Source organism: Tetrapisispora phaffii, chromosome 1, assembly GCF_000236905.1.
Source record: "Tetrapisispora phaffii CBS 4417 chromosome 1, complete genome".
NCBI classification, from domain to species: domain Eukaryota; kingdom Fungi; phylum Ascomycota; class Saccharomycetes; order Saccharomycetales; family Saccharomycetaceae; genus Tetrapisispora; species Tetrapisispora phaffii.
This window is the reverse complement of record NC_016520.1, coordinates 935,023-948,280: the sequence shown is the minus strand read 5'-3', so window position 1 is coordinate 948,280 and position 13,258 is coordinate 935,023. Positions and strand designations below refer to the sequence as shown.

Genomic DNA, 13,258 nt, shown 5'->3' with positions numbered 1-13,258 from the left:
ATAATATTATCGTATATTTAACTTGTAATTACATTTTAATTTGTTTTATTACCGCTACTGGAAAATGCGAAATTGTGTAACCGGTTGAATCTCCCATTTACATTTAAATTAAAGGGTAAAAGCTAAAAAGGAACTTGAGAGATGATGACTATGAAAAGAGATCTTATATTTTATATAGCTGTTAATTTTAATAGAATAAGCATAAGTATACAATATTATAGTGGAAATCATTATATCGTTTATTCACAATATGAATAATATAAGATATTATAAAGGTAACATTTTAAATGCTGTGAAGCATCCTAGAATAATAATTCAGTCATGTAATTGTAATGGTTCTTGGGGTGGAGGAATTGCATATCAATTAGCTACACATTATCCAAGAGCTGAGGATATGTATGTGAGGATATGCTCACAATATAACAATGCATTACTTGGAAAATGTGTCTTAATCCCTAGCTATGAAGATGAAAATCAGCTCATCGCCTGTTTATTCACTTCATCGTTCGGAGGAGCAAGTCATGATACTTCAAGTGATATCCTTAAATACACAAAATTAGCATTGCTTCAATTGAATAAAATGATTCGAACTGATGATTTATTAATTGATAAGGAAATTAGTAGTACTATTGAAACAATGACAGATGATATTCGTAAACCTTTATCCAAATATTCTTTAGAAATGCCAAAGATAAATAGCGGTATATTTGGCGTTCCTTGGGAAAAATCAGAAGCCATACTAAAAGAATTCGAAGCTGAATTAGAATTTGTGGTTTATGAACTCTAATTGCAAAAAAAATACACTTAGTGTGCATTGAAACCAATTAGATTTTAACTTTGTTTATATGTAGCATTAGTTTACAAAGTCAAGTAAATACATTTATTTATCCAATATTAAATTATTAAATGTTTTATTTATATGCAATAGATAAAATCAGATATAAATCAATGCAATTAAAGATAAAGCGAGATTAAATTATTGTTCTTTTAATAGTTTAAAGCTCACCTCTCTCCCTCTTTTCTGACCTTTCAAATTCTCTCCAAGTTCTCATTTTGATGTTAGAAGAATCAAATTGACCTTCATCAGCCTCTTCAGCACCTTCTCCACCACTAATAGTTCTTGTCTCACCCCAACTAAAGTCGTCAAATTTCCAAAATGCATATATAGGTAGTACAAAAGTCCAGACAGGCAAAGCGAAAAGGTAAATTAGCATCCACATTAAATATATCGCTTTAGTAGCAGTGAGTACCACTAAAACACCGGGTAGACCTAGGATGATGGCTAACAAAACCAATGTCACAATAGGAGCCGTCTGGGAAGCAATTGCATAGAAAATTACATATAGTGTCGATGCTAATGCTAATGGAAGAACTAATGTCCCTATCAATTCCATACCAATTACAAATTGCATTGAGAAACAGAAAACACCACATAAATCCTTTATCAAGACTAACTCAAACAAATTATGAATAGTTGAATTAATCCAACGACGACGTTGCGATAAAAGAACTTTAAACGTGTCTGGTACAACAGTTTTACAGGCAGCTTTTCGGACAAAAATCTGTTTCTTTTTAGGAAATGTCCCTAACATTAACGAGGATAAATATCTATCTTCACCTAATAATAACAGGTTTTTTTTATGCAATGTATCAGTAACGTTATCAGAATAACGTTCGACAATATCAGGATTTGCTAAAATAGGTACCCAGTACCCATCATGACCTTTTGGACTCTTAATACGATAAATAGAAAAACAGCCTGGCAAACATGTAACTGAACCAAAAACTGATTCAAAAGCTTTTGATAAATGATGCGATATAAAATATTCAAATACTTGAATAGCTGTTATCCAAGTATCTGATTTATTAGCAATTTTAGTTTCACCACATAATCCAGATATATTCGGATCCCTTACTAATTCAGCAACCATATGTGTCAATGAATCTGGGAATACTTTTGTATCTGCATCTACCATTAATACACATTCATAGAAACTTGCCATTAAACCAGTTATCTGCCATATATTACTTAATATTTGATATTCTAACTGAGACATTCTTTCATCAAAAGTAATTTTTTGTAAGAAAGACATCAAAATAATTTGGGAATCACGTTTACCTCTATTACCAGGTTTTGCGGAAACTTGTTCTTCTGGTGTACCACATTTGACAATAGTAATCATTGGAACTTGTTGCTGTTTTTCAATTGGAACTGTGTCATCATCATAATTATAAAAGCCCGCGTAAACCTTAGCCATATTGTGTCTCTTTTTACCTGCTGCGACTGCAACATATGAATGTGCTTCCACATTTTTTGGCTCCACAACAAAATCTTTCATCATACCTAATGTAATATCGGGAGTAGACACATCATTACCTGACCCTTTAATCAAACCGTCACAAACAACCATAATTAATTTATGAGAATTTGGATAATCTGTTGTAGCAATAGAATCCAAGGTAGTTCTTATACTATCTTCACCTTCTGAGTAGCAAGTGACAAAACAAATTGCATGAATAAAAGGGAAGTTATAAGGCATAAAATCAATTGGTGGCTGTTGTACAATATCTGGATGAATATTTGATGGATCTAAAGTATCAACATTGCTAACATTGTTTTTGATACCTGGCGCTGGAGACATGGTGGTTTCACTTAAGAGTAATGATTGAGTGGATAAACTTTCCTTCTTATTTCGATACTTAAATTGGGATAGTTGATTTTTCTTGCTGTTACAAAATGTTGCTGATTGAAGTTCAATAATCTCTTCATCAACATCACCTAAGCTTAATTGCTGTGTACTCATAGTGACCATACCATTTATAGAACCATACTTGATTGGATCATTATCATTGAATTCCCCATAATTATTTTCAATATCTTGACTCCCATCATCTGAATAGAAAAATGTTTTTTTATTATTTTTGTTTAATTGATCAGATATTGATTTGCTTCTACTCCTCATTGTAGTTGCTACACTTTTCACTGGACCTTGAGAATATATATTTTCAGACCAATCTTCAATCTGATTAGTATGCTCATCCATTGTTCTATTATCAGTTTCGAATGCACCTTGGGTTTTAGCAATAAACCAACGGAAATAACAAGCTACAATAAATTTAAAGATAACAACTGATAAAATGAATATCAATGATAAATATAAGATTATATCAGATGCAATGCAACCAATAGTTTTGCTATCAATCTCGCCGACTTTTATAATTTCTGTTAAACATCTACCAATTTTTTTTTCATGTGAAGTTGTTAATAAAACTGATAAATCATAACCTTGTAAATTCCAATTTTTTAAATCATCAAATAAAACAGGGTATTCAAGTTGATCTCTATCGAACCAATTAATCAAATCTAAATCTAACACATGTCCATTATAGACCACTAAATTTCTTGTTGAATTTCTAATATCATCCCAGGTGAAGTAAATGTCCGCTGTACTATCTAGCTCATAGAATGATTCTCTAGCGGTTTCCGAAGTATGACATGCCCAGCCACTATAATATTCGGATTCAGTGAAATTCACTTGTGTTGAACCATCTGGGTTTCTTAATTTACAAGGGAAATACCAAGCCATATTACCATCATCATCTGTTGGAATAGTTGAATTATCCAATGCAGTAATTAAATTATGGCAATTACCATTTACATTTTGGAATAAAAACGTCGCATCCATACCTCCTGCATTAATTGGTGGATATAACACATTTGTGCCTGCATCAATGCCTGCTACACCCGGATGTGATGACCTTTCTAAATTATAGGCTTTACCATTTATAATTAAATAATTTAAAGAAACTTCATCATTTTTAAAACGCAAAGCTTGTGTTTTACAAATTGTTTTCGAGCAACCATAAATAATGAAACCAATGATTGCAGCCAGATAGAAAATAATTGAAATCAAAGCTATTTTATCTCTCCAAGCCGTCTGTCTATCTAAACTCTTTAAACCAAACAATGCTAATAATGGAGCTGGAGCCCAAAATGTTAGAACAGTATAATATAATTCCCAAAGACTAAAATTTTTCTTCCTTTTGAAAGTATACGTTTCTTTATTTAATAAAGCATCAGTATCATCATTACCATTCAATATAGTGTCAAAATCATCATCAACCTCTTGGTCATGAAATTGAATATAATCATTTTTTGTATTTTCTGATTTATCATCGAAATTCCTGACACTATTACGATTCCTTGTGTTATTATAATTATCATCATCTACAGTGTTGTTTAAATCATCGTCATCAATTGCATGTCCGTCATTTTGAATATTTAATTCATCCATTTCATAAATATTACTAGTGATACTGAATCTATTATTCGCAGGATCTGTGTTTGTATAGACTGGAATATCATTATTAATTTCTATATAATTATTACGGTTATGCGATTGTAATTGCAATTTTTTTTGCAATGAGTGATAATTTGGATTATTTTCTTTTGAATTATGACTTCTTCTTCTTTCTGGTCTAATTAACGAATTATTTCTTGCTGGCAAACGGAAAGAGTTCATTCTTCCATTACCATTAGAATGGTTACTGAGTAAAGAATTTCTATTTCTATTTCTATTTCTTGTTGAGTTTAACCTACTGACCCCGGTACCATTGTTGCCATTCCTTACCGCACCGTCTTCTTCATTAAAATTCGATAGATAATAATTATCGTCATCGTCATTATCATAATGACCCAAACTCATGATAATGCGTACTTGATATTGTCTTTCTCTCTATATATTCATAGGGGAGGGGAAGAGTGACCACAGACTAATATTCTTGAATGTGTTGATTATTTGCCTAGTACTACTACGTAATGAAATTACATAATTTTATATTTGTATATGAAAGATCATTGTTGTAGATCTTCGATGCAATTTTTCATAGACAAATAGTAACGCTAATAGTATGCTTAATGGTATTAAATAGGAAATGTCGGAAAAAACGTCTATATTTTCTAAGAACAGGAACAAAGTGTATGCGGGTAATACAATATATTTGCTCATTTGTTAAAAAATAAAATATATCAATTCAACGTTGCCAAGCTACGAGCAAACTTAAACTAGACGCAACATGTGTAAAAGTATATATATATAAACATACCTTTTTATAATAAATTACTTGCTTTGATATTATCAATTTTATGTCAAGAGCTCTTAATACGTAGTATTAATCAAAGAATAACAGAAAGAGAGAAACAATCTAGAAATTTTTTTTTAGTTCTTCGTTTAAGTATGTTTAGAAGTATTTTAAAAAACAATCAAGGGTTATCAATTATTAATAAAAGAGTAACTAATATTAGGAACCCCAACAGTTTCCGATTATTAAGCAATAATGCATGCCACCAATTACAGAATAACCCATTAGATTCCAAATCCAACAAGATTTCCCCTAATAATACAAAGACATCTACTGATGACATCACATTTAAAAGTAAGAAGCCGTTAAGTAGAGTGCCGATCGGAGTTGATGGAAATAGTGGATATAGGAACGGGAATGAAAGGGGAAACGAGAATGTGAACGGGGTCAATTCCGGATCAATCGAATTCTCTACGTGGAAAGCAGGTATTTTATTTATAATTGTTGGGTCAGCATTAAGTTATTTTTTCCAAAAAGAGAAGAAAAGATTAGAAGTCGAAAGAGAAGCAGAGGCAAATAGGGGGTATGGTAAACCATTAATTGGAGGACCATTCAAATTAATCAATAGTGCAACCAATGAAGAGTTTACGGAGAAAGATTTGTTGAATAAATGGTCATTGATTTATTTTGGATTCACCCATTGTCCCGATATTTGTCCTGATGAATTAGATAAATTGGGGATTTGGTTAAATACATTAAAATCAAAGCACAATATTGAGATTCAACCAATTTTTATTACTTGTGACCCCGCAAGAGATTCTCCCGACGTTATAAAAGAATATTTAAAGGACTTCCATGAAGATATAATCGGGTTAACTGGTGACTACGATTCCATTAAGGATGTCTGTAAAAAATACAGAGTGTACTTTTCAACCCCACCTGGCATTCAACCCACTCAAGATTATTTAGTCGATCACTCTGTATTTTTCTATCTAATGGACCCTGAAGGTAATTTTGCACAAGTATTAGGCTTAAATAGCGACGAAGTCACAGGGGTAGAAAACATTAAAGAATATGTAGACAATTTTGTCCCAACTGCAGAAAGACAAAAAAGAGATGAAACATGGTACGCATTCTTATTCAAATAGATCAATGTGTGTCTTTCCTCTTCTACACTGGACCTCTCTATTATATATATATATATATATACCATGTAAATAACCAAGAAAACAAACCGAGATATTCCTCTTAAGACTGCTGCTGATCGTCATATGATCATCGTTACGACAAACAGCCGCCGATCTTATTCTCCCTTCCTTGACGCTTGAAGTAAGCACAATCTGGTCTTGTTACCCAGGACCAGCAAATTTGCATAGCAAAACAACGTTCTCCTTCTGCTTTCCCCTGCAGTTCGCTTGTCGTCAAACACGAGAAATCCTGCCCCACGTGAGATTCGTTCTAGATTGCCGTTTTGCTGCTTGCCCTTGCCATTGCGCCTACCTCTGTCTTCTTCGTACGTCCCAACGTGATCCACAACTCCCGTCCCGTCAAGTGCGTACGTTCCCGTTCTCAGACACTTTGAAGCCCTTTTGGTGTATTTTTAGCAACACGGGACGACGACGAGACACACACACACACAAGCACCACAGAGTTATCATACAACTTCCGTGTTGCTCTCCTCCACCTGCCTCTCTTGTCTGAACGCGTCAAAACGCGTCACTTTTTTCCACCTCTCCCACTAACCACCGTACGACAGACGTAACAAGACTGCAACAACAAGAACAAGCTCACTACACACTTACCATACAATTCATACCGCTCCCACTACGTACAATATACTGCTGGTCTTTTCGGTTTTTATAAGCTTTCTTTTATTTTTCGTCAGCAGAAGAAAATCGGTGACAAGATAATAGCAAAACGTTGAAGGCTTTTCTTCCTTTTCAAAGTCCCACTACTTTAAGTTATAATTAGTTGATAAATAGTTTATTGTAGAGATAAACAAAAATATACTTTTATCTGCATTAAAAGATTCGGGGCTCATCCTTTTTCGTAGACACCCATCACAGTAGTTCAGCCTTCCTATTCAATTCTCATCAATTTATATTCAACCTGTATAATCTTTTAACGTTCGAACTTCAATCTTCAATTTCATTTATATATATTAAAGTGTTTATTTATATACCTGTTTTGAATTAAAATAATTTTTGTCATGGTTATAGGTCTCATTGGCATGCACACCTCCCTCCACCACCGATAACTTAAGCATACATAGACACATACACACACACGCACGCACGCAGATATATATATTTGATTTATACCTGATGAACGTTAATATTTATTGGATTAGTGCGGTGATTGGTTATGTAGTTGAGACAAAATGTTTGTCTTCTATTCACAATTTTAATAATGATCAAAATTTGGCTAATAATACAAATAATTCAATCACTGTTTATTTAACTTTTCTTTACTTTGCTACTTGGTTACTAGTATTTCCATTATCAAAACTACTACCTGATTACAGCATAAGAAAACATATATTACCTATTACAAATGATGAACCAATAGATATTGATGGTAGCAATAGTCATGATGTTGAGAGAAACAATAACAATAATGATAATAATGATAACAATAATAACAACAATGATAATGAAATGAATATACAACAACACTCCACTGACATCCAAGAAAATAGAATATCAAATTCATTTGCTTCTACTTCATCTTTATCAACTCCTACTCCACAAAAAGAACAACAAGATCAACAAAAATCACCATCTAAAAGTGATTTAAATGGTGAAAATCAGCAAATGTTCAGTAATGAAATTAATGAAAATAATGTTCAACAGTTCACTGACAGTACTGAGGGACTTGGCATCGGACAAGAGGATATTGAATTAAATGCGATCCCTTCTCATCCTCAAGAAAGGTTAAGACGTAATCCAAGACAAAGACGTAGACTTTCAATCAGTAGAAGAGCACAAGGTTGGAGGAAAACAAGATATTTTTTTAAATTGTTGTTGCTATCAATTTTGATTTTAATCCCGGTTTTTGCTTTCTTATCGTCTCTCTCCATTGCTCCTGCTTTTGATATTTCTTTAATTCAAAGTACTTCAATCTTTGAAATAACAATTTTATTATACGGTATTTGTGGTTTATCCAGAAGAAAAAGTGTCTTTAGAAATTATATTATCATGATGATTGCATTGTCAGGTGTATTAGTAGTCTCCTATACAAAAGCAACTTGCGATTTATTGGCAGGTAAATTATCCATCAATAAAGAAACAGGTGAATTGAATGATCCATTCTTATTCGATAGATTGAAAGGTACATTGATTTGTGGTCTGGGTTCTTTACCAGTGGGCCCATTCGCTGTTTTGTATAACCGTTGGTTTAATAAAAATAAAAGCACTTTAGTTAAACAAGGAAATCATTTAGCTTGGATCGGTTTGATTAACATGTGTATCCTATTACCATTCTTCCCAAAATTGTCAAGCGAAACTGCATCTTTATTATACAGCGGTAAATCTTTTTGGTTACCAATATTCGCCTCAATTGTATTTGGAGCTGTCCCACATTTATTATCATTATTATTCCTGAATAGAAATACTATTCCAGAATATGCACCAACTACCGCCTTAGGTGCTATCATAGTAATGGGTTTAGCTGAATGGATCTGCGAACCAAATCAAACCTACATCGTTAGATGGGAAGTCATTGGTTACCTAGCTTTGGCAATATGCTGCATTATTTTGTCAGTTTCGTTTTTTAAATTAAGACATTTCCATTGATTTAGTAGCGGTGCTATTATATTCACTTCTATTTCACTCAAAGCATAAATCAGTTTATAACAAAAATAATATTATATATACATTACATACATAACAATCATTTTATTATTTATTTACCTTCATTAAATATAACATATCCATACTTACATGCATAAAATAGTCTTTACATAGTTAAAAATATCTTTCTAAATAACTCCCACTGGCTTTATAACTAAATCCTTTAAATAAATCATTCATATTCTTCTTCTCTTTAATATCGACAGCGTTTTCAAAAGTATCAGACGGCATCTCAAACTCATCATCAGTATATGACATCGATGTAAATACCTCATCAAAATTTTCAGCCAGTTCCCAATCTGTGATTAATGGAACAATGGGTCCCATGCTTGTTCTTTGTAAATCACCATTTTCCATTAGAAACCAGTTAATTTTTCTGAATATAAAATGTGATTGAAATATTAGTACTCTTTCTTTCTTATTTTTTTTCTCTATCTTCTTAGAATGTTGAGATTCTTTCCAATATTTATCGACATCCCATCTCTTGGAGCAATCTTTCTTCAATAACCAACATAATATATCCTTCATACCGTCACTTAAATAGTACGGGATCTTTGCTCCAGTCTTATCTTTTTTGATTTTATTTAAGATAATCTTATGATTAGCGCCTACAAACGGAGGCTTACCAACTAACATATCATATATTAAACAACCCAATGAATACCAATCACAATTTTGAGTATATGGCAATCCTTCCAATATTTCTGGTGCACAATATTCTGGCGTTCCAATAATGGAATACAGTTCAGCAACATCTTCATCTGCGCCCGGAATCTCTTTCTTGACACCCTTTTTACTTAAGCCAAAATCTGTCAATACTAAATGCCCTGTATAATTCAATAAACAATTTTCAGGCTTTAAATCTCTGTAAACAATACCTTTTTCATGAAGAAATTTCAAAGCACAACTTATCTCTGCACCATAAAATGCTACTACATCTTCATTTAAAGTTCCTTGTTCTTTCAGATGGAAAAATAATTCACCACCTGGAATATATTGTAATATAAGATATAGCTTTGAATGATCGTGAAATGCATAAAATAATTTTACAATGTTTGGATGTTCTAGTTCAGATAAAATTACCTTTTCGGCAAATGTTCTTTCTATACGTTTTGTTAAATTAGTTTCCGATTTGATTTTTTGAGATAATGTATGAGCAATTGTCGTTTCACTATCACTAATATTATTATTGCCATTATTATCATCTACTATTACAATTTCTGCTTTCTTCAGTTGTTTCATCGCATAAAGTTTTTTCGATTTTTTATCTTTAACAAGGATAACTTTACCATAGGCGCCCTTACCTAACACCCTAACAGGCTTGAAATCATTAATGTTCCTACTTAAATCTTTAATTCCAATATTACCGTCTTCACTTAGATTCAAAATTACTCCACCTCTAGAAATAACAGAAGATGACAACGATGTACTAAAAGTTGGGATTTCTAAATTTTTTGAACCAGTTGGTTTCATTACCTGAAGTTTCTCATATACAGATGATCTTCTCCTCCCTCTACTGTCTGATCCAAAAATAGGTTTTGAACTGACAGGTAGAAAATTGTCATCTATAGGTGACTCATTGTCACTTTCTATTGCGTTTCCAGGAGTCTTATTTAATGACAAACTCTCTAATTCTTCATCTAAACTAAATATCATTATTCCTCGTCCGTACACAACTCATATGTTATATAAGATACTTATTTCTAATATATTTAATATACTTAGCGAGAATTGTTAGTTAAAAATATTGCATTGTCATTTCAATTGTTTCTTAAATAAGTGAAAAAACCAATTTTCTATATTAAGAATTTTCGGTTAGTCAATATTATCTTGAAGTCATTCCGAGAACTAAGTAAGAGTATATAAAAAATGAAAATAATGCACATAAATTTATTATTATTATTATTATTATTATTATTATTATTATTATTATTATTATTATTATTATACACTGTATAATAGAAATGCCCTTATATAAAAAGATTACATGAAAATTACGAAAAGATGATTAGTATATTTTTATAATTTGAAATAGTATTTTAGTTCGATAATTACTTATTAACTTCTGTTAATAATTTGGTTAGCTTCTTGAATGAATTTTCCTTAATAGAGCCCTTCTTGAACAACAACGTTGCTAATGAGGTCATCAATTCTAAGATTTGTTTATCATCGAAATTCATCAAAATTGTTGATATGACAGTTTCTACGGTTATTCTATTCTCACTGATAAAAGTTTCGAAGTATAAGTTAGTAAATGATCCCATAATGAATTGACAATCGATTCTGTCTGTAATGCCACCATGTCCTGGAATTGAGTCACCGAAATCTTTTACTTTAAACGTTCTCTTTAAACCAGATGCAAAAAAGCCACCAAATGGAGCAAATAAGGATGCAAAAGTAGCTAAGTTCAATACATGGAAATAAATTGGTCTAATTGTGACAATTGATAAACCAAATGCATCAAACACCATTGGGGGTAACTTGTATTGTTGTGCTAAAAATACAGGGTTTAAATCACAGGTTAAGTTACTGAAGAAGTTTGTATTGATATCTTGAACAGGACACTTCAAATAGTCGAAAGGCAACAATAATCTGGTTAAAATAATACTACCAATAGCTGTAAAGAACCATGCACCCACGAAACCTTCCAAAGTTTTCTTTGGTGATATTTCGATCAATCTAGTACGACCAAAAGTTATACCACATAGATAGGCAAATATATCATTAATGATAACTAAACCGCATGGAACTAAAAACCAGAATAAACCACTAATCACATTCTTAATGATCAAATGAGCTTGGAAGACAATTAAAAGTAAAACAACGTGAGTAATGCAAAATGAACCAAATTGGAACTTTAGGAAGCCTTTTCTTAATGTACAAACAAAAAAAACAATTCCCAATAGATACATAAAGTAACAGATTATTTTATGATGCGATACGATCGATGATAACAATGGATGGTCAAATAAGAAGTCATGGAAGAAAATGAACAAAGTTTTACCATCTAAGTAATATAAAATTGTTACCAAAAAGTACCAGTTCAAAGTCTTTGTCAATGGTAAATTCTTTTCACTACCTGATGCACCAGTTACAGCAATAATTTCTTTGAAAGCGAACACTTGACATAATGTTATCAATAGTATACAGTAGATGTGACCAGAAGCTAAAGTTGCAAAAAACCCAGCAATCATAACAAATGTCCAGATTGTTCTGATAAGAAAGTTATATTTCTTACTTTCAGCCTTAACAGGCTGATTGGCCTGTTGCTTTACTTCCTTGGAAGAAGTTCCTTTAGAATTAGGATTGGATTTATTCTTGGAAGCATTCTTCTTCTTTGCCATTGTTTCAATATTAAATTTCAGTTATAATATCAATAATCCAGTTTTAAAAACCAACAAATAATTACGCGTTTGTAATTTTGAATATCAAATACAATTCTTACTGAGCTCTAAGTCATACAAAACAATTTCAAATAAACTAGAGAACAATAAAGTTATAAAGTTACTTTTAAATACCAAATAGCGATTTATAAAATCAAACTTCTTTTTATAAAAATGAATAAAGTTATTGTTAATGATAATAATGATAATTGGTATTGGAAACCGTTTAAAAAAGTTGGCTTAGAAAATGAATATATACTTTTCACTACTGTATAAAAAATGAAAATAATAACTAGAGAGCAAGCAAATACGAATAACAATGGCCAAAGTTTTGGAAATTTGAAAAAAAAAACAAGAAACGAACTTCAAGACAAAGAAAAAAACAGCAAAGCTCTGGAAAAAGTTAATAGAGTAAAAGATTCAAACAATACCTCTTGACGAATTGAATTAATAATGTACCTGTATTCCACCTTTATTCGTTAACAAAAAACTAATGATGATGAATCAACTTAAAATGCACATGCAATAATATGATACAGTAGGCATCCATCATCATCTTCATAGTAATGAGTTAAACGGCAAAAGTTTTCATCTGTCAATGTCATCTCATCTCATCTCGAAAACAACTAAACCGTAAATACAGTAAAACATATACGCAGTAGTAGCGCAAGAGGAAATGTTACCTTATATGCTGGAAATTTGAAACGAGGGTAACTTGTTCATAAGTTATCTGAATTTATCAAACGACTGAATAAGGTTTTTACTCTTGGTAGAATAAATCATAAGATATAAGATGGCAATTGCATTCGGATAAGAGGTGGAACCATATTAGTTTACATATTTTATCTCCTAGTCATTATATATGGGGTTAATTACTTATTGCTATTTAACTTAAGTCTTATAAGGAATGTGTTTTTATTTCAAATGTAAATAATTTTAAAG

The 13,258-nt window shown here is 31.7% G+C and overlaps 6 protein-coding genes across 6 annotated transcripts; 3 read left to right on the top strand and 3 right to left on the bottom strand.

Moving 5' to 3' along the window:
- Nucleotides 1–250: 250 nt before the first annotated feature.
- POA1 (ADP-ribose 1''-phosphate phosphatase) lies at nucleotides 251–787 on the top strand (the record flags this gene model as incomplete). The annotated part of the gene is made up of 1 exon (XM_003683882.1): nucleotides 251–787. One exon carries the CDS (start codon nucleotides 251–253, stop codon nucleotides 785–787), a length of 537 nt encoding a protein of 178 aa, XP_003683930.1.
- Nucleotides 788–995: 208 nt separating this feature from the next.
- Nucleotides 996–4,706, bottom strand: CHS3 (chitin synthase CHS3; the record flags this gene model as incomplete). Its single annotated transcript, XM_003683881.1, has 1 exon — nucleotides 996–4,706. The coding sequence occupies one exon, from the start codon at nucleotides 4,704–4,706 to the stop codon at nucleotides 996–998; it is 3,711 nt and encodes a 1,236-aa protein (XP_003683929.1).
- A 531-nt stretch (nucleotides 4,707–5,237) lies between these two features.
- Nucleotides 5,238–6,230, top strand: TPHA0A04190 (SCO family protein; the record flags this gene model as incomplete). The annotated part of the gene is made up of 1 exon (XM_003683880.1): nucleotides 5,238–6,230. The coding sequence occupies one exon, from the start codon at nucleotides 5,238–5,240 to the stop codon at nucleotides 6,228–6,230; it is 993 nt and encodes a 330-aa protein (XP_003683928.1).
- Nucleotides 6,231–7,406: 1,176 nt separating this feature from the next.
- CSG2 (mannosylinositol phosphorylceramide synthase regulatory subunit) lies at nucleotides 7,407–8,876 on the top strand (the record flags this gene model as incomplete). The annotated part of the gene is made up of 1 exon (XM_003683879.1): nucleotides 7,407–8,876. The coding sequence occupies one exon, from the start codon at nucleotides 7,407–7,409 to the stop codon at nucleotides 8,874–8,876; it is 1,470 nt and encodes a 489-aa protein (XP_003683927.1).
- Nucleotides 8,877–9,047: 171 nt separating this feature from the next.
- YPK3 (putative protein kinase YPK3) lies at nucleotides 9,048–10,589 on the bottom strand (the record flags this gene model as incomplete). The annotated part of the gene is made up of 1 exon (XM_003683878.1): nucleotides 9,048–10,589. One exon carries the CDS (start codon nucleotides 10,587–10,589, stop codon nucleotides 9,048–9,050), a length of 1,542 nt encoding a protein of 513 aa, XP_003683926.1.
- Nucleotides 10,590–10,984: 395 nt separating this feature from the next.
- On the bottom strand, nucleotides 10,985–12,277 carry CDS1 (phosphatidate cytidylyltransferase; the record flags this gene model as incomplete). Its single annotated transcript, XM_003683877.1, has 1 exon — nucleotides 10,985–12,277. One exon carries the CDS (start codon nucleotides 12,275–12,277, stop codon nucleotides 10,985–10,987), a length of 1,293 nt encoding a protein of 430 aa, XP_003683925.1.
- Between the last annotated feature and the right edge of the window lie 981 nt (nucleotides 12,278–13,258).